The 7,218-nt window shown below is 51.1% G+C and overlaps 2 protein-coding genes across 2 annotated transcripts in view; one reads left to right on the forward strand and one right to left on the reverse strand.

Moving 5' to 3' along the window:
* Window positions 1-2,150, forward strand: part of PSMC3 (proteasome 26S subunit, ATPase 3) — a 4,940-nt gene extending 2,790 nt beyond the window's left edge. The window contains exons 6-10 of the mRNA XM_010169009.1: window positions 4-152; window positions 610-706; window positions 853-998; window positions 1,173-1,254; window positions 1,368-2,150. Coding sequence (XP_010167311.1) covers window positions 4-152; window positions 610-706; window positions 853-998; window positions 1,173-1,254; window positions 1,368-1,478 — 585 coding nt within the window. The 3' untranslated portion in view covers window positions 1,479-2,150. The remainder of the gene's footprint in view (window positions 1-3; window positions 153-609; window positions 707-852; window positions 999-1,172; window positions 1,255-1,367) is intronic.
* Window positions 2,151-2,794: 644 nt separating this feature from the next.
* Window positions 2,795-6,948, reverse strand: LOC104525762 (transmembrane protein 178B). The gene is made up of 3 exons (XM_010169010.2): window positions 6,804-6,948; window positions 5,475-5,612; window positions 2,795-3,705 (listed from the first exon to the last, which is right to left on the reverse strand). Exons 1-3 carry the CDS (start codon window positions 6,946-6,948, stop codon window positions 3,461-3,463), a joined length of 528 nt encoding a protein of 175 aa, XP_010167312.2. The 3' UTR covers window positions 2,795-3,460.
* Between the last annotated feature and the right edge of the window lie 270 nt (window positions 6,949-7,218).

Raw genomic sequence — 7,218 nt, forward strand, 5'->3', positions numbered from 1 at the left:
CAGTCTACGTTCCTGAAACTGGCGGGTCCACAGCTTGTGCAGATGTTCATCGGCGACGGAGCGAAGCTGGTACGCGATGCTTTCGCTCTAGCCAAGGAAAAAGCTCCCTCCATCATCTTCATTGACGAGCTGGATGCCATTGGCACTAAAAGGTGAGGTGTCGGCCGTGTGGGAGAGCTCTTGGGAGGGGCCTCGCAGCCCCCTTTGCCTGTGTGTGCAAGGGAAGCCTCAGCAACAGTGTAGAGCCCATCACAGAGAGCAGTTGCCACGATCCTTGGGCTCACAAGGGAAGTACGTGAGACTCGGGATCCATCTGATGGTCTCCTGCTGCTGCTTTCTGATGACTGCATCAGGCACGGGGAGGTGTTCATCCTCATTTACTACTTGGGCCTGGACACTAGCAGCTCTAAGGACGTAATAAGACGTAGCTGCTGCTGACAGTTGTTCTAGTCGCTGTCCTCAGCAAGGTCAGATTTCCTGTAGTTTCAAGGAGGAATTTGGAAGACCTTGGCCAAGGAGTGTGAAGTGCAGTCTTTTTTATTTGATTAAAAACCTAAGGGCAGGGTGGTCAGGTTCACGCTGATAGTTTTACCCTTGTTTCCTCCTCAGGTTTGATAGTGAAAAGGCTGGTGATCGGGAGGTACAGAGGACCATGCTGGAGCTGCTTAATCAACTTGATGGTTTCCAGCCCAACACACAAGTCAAGGTTGGGATCTAGCAGAGAGCGCTGCTGAGGTCCAGGGAGTTCTAGCAGGGGATAGAAAATAATGTCCAGGGAAGAAGCTTGGTGCATCTTTGGGGAGGAGAGGCCACCTCCAGCTGCCTCAAACTGATGAGCCTCCTTCTACTTAGGTGATTGCTGCAACCAACCGGGTTGATATCTTGGACCCAGCTCTGCTCCGCTCTGGACGGTTAGATCGCAAGATTGAGTTCCCAATGCCGAACGAGGAGGCCAGAGCCAGAATTATGCAGATCCATTCACGCAAAATGAACGTCAGGTAGAGAAGAGACCCGGCCTTCTGGGGCTGTTTGGCACGCGCGATGGTGCCTCAGGCCTCTCTTTTGGGTTTTAAGGCATTTCCACACCTTGTTTGCTTTATTTGGTGCATGGTCTCAGACTACGTGCTCTCAAACTTTCTTCTCTCTCCCCCCTGCCCTCCTGCTCCTGTCAGCCCGGATGTGAACTACGAGGAGCTGGCTCGCTGCACGGATGATTTCAATGGAGCGCAGTGCAAGGCGGTGTGTGTTGAAGCGGTAAGTGTTCCTCCGAGGCAGCCGGCACTGGTGGGAGGGCAGGGTGAAAGCTAGTGCCGAGTAATTGCTTTGAACCCATGTCCACATCCTCTCAATCCTGTCTTGTTGGGCAGGGGATGATTGCCCTTCGCCGTGGAGCTACAGAGCTCACCCACGAGGACTACATGGAAGGCATCCTGGAGGTTCAAGCAAAGAAGAAAGCCAATCTGCAGTACTATGCCTGATCTTTGCCCGGTCAAGGCTCTGGCCTTGGTAGAGGACAGGACTAGACTGGACTGTGCCACCTATTTTCTGTCTGGAAAAAAAATAAAGTGTTTTTCTTTCCCTCTAAAAACAAACCTGTGATGTCTTGGGGGCATGGCCCTTGCTCAGTGGTTCTACATCTGCCAAAGGGAAGGTGAGAACCTCCTGTCCACTGTCATGCTGCCTTTGGAGCCTCCTCCTGCTAGAACCAGACTCGATCCTCCTCTGCTCCTTCTGGATGAGGACCAGCAGGTTCTACTGCAGTAAGTGAACTTGGCAGCCCAGACAGCAGCCCCTGTTTCCACCCCTGGGGCCTGTGAACAGCCTGTACAGCTTTGTCAGGGTCTTTTTTGAACACTCAGTTCGCAAGGGAGACGTGAACACGATACACATGTGAATGATGTTTTAACTTTGTCATTTATAAGTAACTCTGGAAGCTTTCACACCATTGCTGTCTGGAGAATCAGGCTGGTAATTAGTCAGAAAGAATTCAAGGTCTCACCCACCCAGCAAGTCTTTCAGTACTTTTAATGCCAGTTTAGAATTACAACTTCCATTTAAAAATTACACTTTTCATAAATACACTGACTTTAGCATTAAATATCTTACATGCCACTGTATTGTATTTTAAATACAATGTAAACATCTCCAAATGCTGGCCATCTCATCTTTACCTGTGCAGTTTTTGGACGCTTGGGAGAGGGGCGGGGATGTGAGGGAAGAAAAAAAATAAATAAATAGATGAATGAAACAAAAATGCACCCCAGAGTACTTTGGCTGGTGTTCCTGAGTTAGCCCGAGTACTGGCACTGCTTCCAAGGTCCTTCCTGCTCATTGTGGAGAGAGCTTGTTCCAGCAGAGCAGGCGTGTTCTTGCCGTGCTGTGCTCAAGGAGCATTGGACTTTAGAAAGGGGCGAGGGGTGAAGTGAGCAGAAGCCACGTTCCTGAGGAAAATACAGTGTGGTTCCTTTGGACGGTCACGTTAGAGGGGGCTGTGCAGCTCCTGCTGCCTCAGCAGTGCTGCTGGTGGAGCGCGGGGAGAATTCCTCAGCTCCTGTCACACAACAGGGATTGCACCCACGGGTCAGTTCAGGGAGTGAGAGTTGATCCTGGCAGCTCAAACGGTGAGATCCTTTCAGGACTAGACCCTGGGTTCCAGTGGAGTCGTTACAAGCTGCATGGTGCCTACACCTCCCCATTAAAACAAGGGTGTGGTAATTAGCCAAATGAGTTCCCTCACCTGTGTAAGAAGCTGAGGAAAACTTCCCCCTCCTTTCCTCAAGCCAGTGAGAGAGTTTTGTTTGAGTCTTGCTGCTCAGTTACAGCCAGCTCCTTTTGGAAACAGCTTTAGTAGTGAGGAAATAGCTGATCCTACAGCCTGGGATAGCACTGAATTCTGATTTAAATTAATTAATACTAAGAATGGGCTAATTCTTTGGCCTAAACGACAGCTTAGATCAAGGTTCTTTTGGGAAATGATGGCCTGAGCCAACACTAGACATGCCTGTTGCAAAAGTGTTCAAGCCAACTTCACGTAGCTCCTTGCCCTAATTTGGGTCTGAGTCCCACAGACCTGCAGCAATAGAGTTGGTGCGTAAACATCCCTTACAACTGGACAATAACAGGACCATGGAGGTACAGTTCAAAAAACAGCACAAAAAAAGACACAGCCTTGGACTCAATCCCTTGTAAACAGAAAAAAAACAAACCAAAAAACCAAAAACCAAATCAAGAGAACTGTCCCCCCTTAAACTGTCAATGAGCAATAATTCAGCAATAATTCAAACCTGGAGTTACTTGCAGTGTCCGTGTCCACGCCTGGAGGCTGCAGCAGCATCCCGCGGGCTGGTGTCCCCACAGCTCTGGCCCGGCTCTCCATGCTGCCCTGCCACCTCCTCCTGGTGTTAACCCACAGCTCTGCCCAGGCTGCGCTTTCCAGAGTCTCTCCTCACTCCCGCCGAGGTCACACGGCCCCGTTTTCTTGTCTGGGTTTCTGTACGGATGCCCGAGACGTGTTGAGTGAGGGGGCCAAGGTGCAGAGGAACCCAGCCAGCAGGGTGAGGCCCAGGCCCCCCCAGGCACAGAACATGGACCAGCCATAGCCATGACTGATGTCCTCTGGCAGCCCATAGACGTAGCGCGGGTAGCGAGACAACTCAAAATTGATCCCAGCCACGCAGGTGCAGAGTGAGATGATACAGCAGGTCCCTGTGGGAGAAAAGCAAGAGGGTTCTACACTACCCTCGGGTTAATGTCGCTCTGGTTTGTTGGGGTTGGTTTGTTTTTCCCCAGGTATTTTCAAAAAGTAATGAATTTTCAAAATCAAGAATTACCCTTTTTTTTTCCCCCTTCAGTCTTACCGGTCAGTCTTCTTACAAGGCAGGGTAAAAACAAAACAAAACAAAAAACCAAACCCCAAACAACAAACTCTGTAGGTCTGTAAGATACCTCACTTCCCAAATACCCGACACTGCCTCAGCTCCCTCTCTGGCTGTTTTGAGCTCATGCTTCAGTTCTCCTGGGACCTGTTGTATTTCCAATGACTAATGTCACCAGGTTCTGGACAGGACTTGGGCAGAGCCCAGTGCTGTGAGTGCTCTGCTTGATGTTCTGTGAGGAACATCCAGGCTCCTGCCAGCTGCAGCCCAGGCCCATGGAAAGTGCCCAGGTTTTTGTCATCTGTTGCACATTCACTAAACACCCCTACAGAGGAGCAAAAAAAGCCAAAGAAACACACACACAAGGCACTCTGGTGTGTCTAAAACACGCTCGTACACTGGACTCAAGGGCGAGGTGATCACTTTATTTTCTCCAGCTGTGTCTAAACCCTAATGAGGGCTCCTACTGCTGACAGCGCGCCCGTCACGGCACCTGCAGAAGCGCTGGGAGGGGACCTGGTCCACCTGTTCCACTGACAATACTTCACACTCCCTGCGGTGCAGTAACAAAATGAAAATGTTCTCGAAGGAACCAGCAGTTAAACCGCACATAAGATGACCAAGGGCAGCACAAGCCTAACTTCCAGCTTTACCATCACACCATGTCAGCAGCGTGGGGTTTTTTCCTGTGCAACTGCCTAAAAAACTCCTTGGGAAGGCTTGTTCATGGCAGGGGGAGCTTCTGCCCTCCTGACCAAAAAAAAAGTGTCACCAAACCAGTGTCACCTCCTTGTTCAACTGCTACAGACGCTGTTACAGCCCCGAGTCCCTTGCTCGCTGCCATTACGGATGCTGGCACTGGCCCTCCAGGGAAACAGCTCTGGCTTGGCAGTAGAGCCTCATGTTTTCATACTTGAGAGTTGCCTGCTCAGTGCCTGGAATTTAAGAGTCCCCACCCTTGCAGCAGCACAGGACCTCGCCCTTTTGGGGCACTTGTTGCTGCTGTGCCCCTTTCAAATAAAGAACAAATGCTGCCTATTTCTGAGCTAAAGAATCAAAGCTCAGAAAAACCCTTGGCCAAGCAAAAAGTCTGTTCCCAGCTTGGAGGAACAGATGTAACACCCCTGGCAAGCACTGAGCTCACGTCCTTACCCCTGGGCCAATGTTCTCCAGGCTGGGCTGGGCTTGGACTTTGTTGTTACCCAAAGATGGGAGCATCTTTGAGCAGCAGAAAGGTGCTCTACATTGATTTGTTTAAGATTCCCTAGGGAAAACCAAGCTGAGCTGTCTGACAGGAGCCTCAGACTCCAGGCAGAGCAGGCAAGAGGACTGTGCTCACTGTGCACATCGTCCCTGTGGCTACACACCAGCTCTCCAGAGCAGAAGGCCCCTGTGCACGTACAGAGGGGTCTGCTCAGAAATGCCCATGCAGGAGAGGTCCTGCCCAGGGCTGGGAGTGGTAACTCTCCCCTGTGCCACTGTTTGCTGCACTAAAGAACTCGGTGTGTTTGCCATGGGCTGACTCTACTGTTAAGAGCACCTGCCCAGCCAGCAATACTGACGGTGGTGACTGCAGGAGTAGAAGCGAAAAGCTCTCACCTCCCATTAGGAAGAGCAGCCCAGCCACGTACTGCATGAGCTCCTGCTGTTTGCAGCAGCCCAGCACCCCAATGATCCACCCAAACAGGATGATGGAGACGGCCATGCCAATGAAGCCAGCTGTCATCCTCCGCAGATCTGAGGAGAGAGAAAAGCAAGAATGCAGAGTAAACACGGCGGCACCCAGACAGGACAGCCAGGGGAGAGTCCAGACAGATTTAGATTTGCTGGTTCACCCATGGACTCCTCCTCCTGTCGCTTCTTTGAGGAAGATAGTTGGCCTGTTACACCAAAATGAAGGGAATCCAGGTAACTGACTCCATCCCGCTGGGCAGAGTAGCACTAGAGAGCATTCCTGTGCTAACCAAAGCCTGGCCCAATACTCCGCAGCATGGGACAGAAGGGCTGTGCTATGAATTCACCAACAATTTGTAGATGTTGGTACTGCAAGGACCTTTTTTTTTGTGGTGTGTTTCTTTGGGATGGAGTTTGTTGGGTGTGTCTGCTGAAAATTAAAGAAGTGAGAGGGGACGCTGAAGAGCAGCAGAGGACTAGCACATGGAAGGCAGAGAGTGTAAAGTGAAAAGAGGAATAGTGGTAGGACAGAAGCAGACAGCAGATCAATACAGCATGATGGGAACAACTCTAGTAACAAAAAAAACTTGAGCACCAGTGGCATGAACAGCACTTTGTCATCCATAATACAAGTGCTGTTGTCTCCTCCAAGGTCAGTCTCTAGCTGGATTCCCTCAGCACTGTGGCTTACATGACAGGGGGTTGGCAGAATTATGTGGGGCAACAGACAATAAATACAGAGAGGAGCAGGAGCAGAAAAAACTGATTAACTCAGTGACAGGCTACAGGTCAGTCACCTGTGTGGGAAGGACTTGGGCAACAGGCAGCTGGTGGGCCAGGAGCTGGTGACAGGAGGCTGCAAAGCCAAACTGAGATGCTCCCTGAAAGAGCTGGTTGCCAGGGAGCTGCATCAGGTCACTGGTGTGCACACAGAAAATGCAACAAGCTCTGCACAGACTGTGGTGAAGCAGCACCTTTGCTGCAAGCCAGCTAGGAACTGTCTGTCCCCTGATCCAGAATATACTTACACCTTGCAACACGCTACACATGTGCCCGTACCCCTGAATTCACTGCTTAAGCCCCTCCAAATGCCATGTCCCCTCCCAGTTATACCGTCAGCCCCTTGCCCATCCTCACAAACAAGTCTGTGTCTACGCGAGAGCCCAGCGCCAGCTCCCTGGTTCAGAGCCCTCACTGGGCAGTGCACTAAGGCACTGAACAACCCGGCCTTGCTCGCTGCGCGGGGTGACTTACGGAGCGCGTGCCACTCGTCCTGCCGGATGGTGTTGGTGATGTTGACGGGTAAGTTGCGAGGCAGGGAGCTGGAGGTGTAGTGGTACTTCACAGCAGTGCAGCGCTGAATAACTCCTGGAAGAGAGACACCAGTGTGACACAGCATGAAAGCCCTGTGCCTCACACTGGCTGCTGAGGTGGCCCAGCGGAGCTCACACAAGGAAAACCTTAGTTCAGTAACAGACCAAATGTAACGAAAAAAGAGCTGTTCACTTCCAAGGCTTTGGGGATTAGGAGGGGAGGGAGACTTGCTACAAAGAAACACCAGCAAAAAGAGTGTGACCCAGGAAGGAAGGGTCGGAGGTAAACAGCAATGACAGTCATCAAACCCAGCTCCAGAACCTTCCTGCAGAAACTCCTACAATCTCTTTGGGAT

This window comes from Antrostomus carolinensis, unplaced genomic scaffold (genome assembly GCF_000700745.2).
Source record: "Antrostomus carolinensis isolate BGI_N321 unplaced genomic scaffold, ASM70074v2 scaffold21405, whole genome shotgun sequence".
NCBI lineage: Eukaryota > Metazoa > Chordata > Aves > Caprimulgiformes > Caprimulgidae > Antrostomus > Antrostomus carolinensis.

Excerpts from the sequence above, each read along its gene's own strand:
- LOC104525762 (XM_010169010.2), bottom strand. The coding sequence starts at position 6,948 with ATGCTGTGTCACACTGGTGTCTCTCTTCCAGGAGTTATTCAGCGCTGC. Across the intron at positions 5,613-6,803 it reads GGACGAGTGGCACGCGCTCC|ATCTGCGGAGGATGACAGCT; the intron begins GTAAGTCACCCC and ends CTCTCTCCTCAG. Across the intron at positions 3,706-5,474 it reads GCTGCTCTTCCTAATGGGAG|GGACCTGCTGTATCATCTCA; the intron begins GTGAGAGCTTTT and ends TTTCTCCCACAG.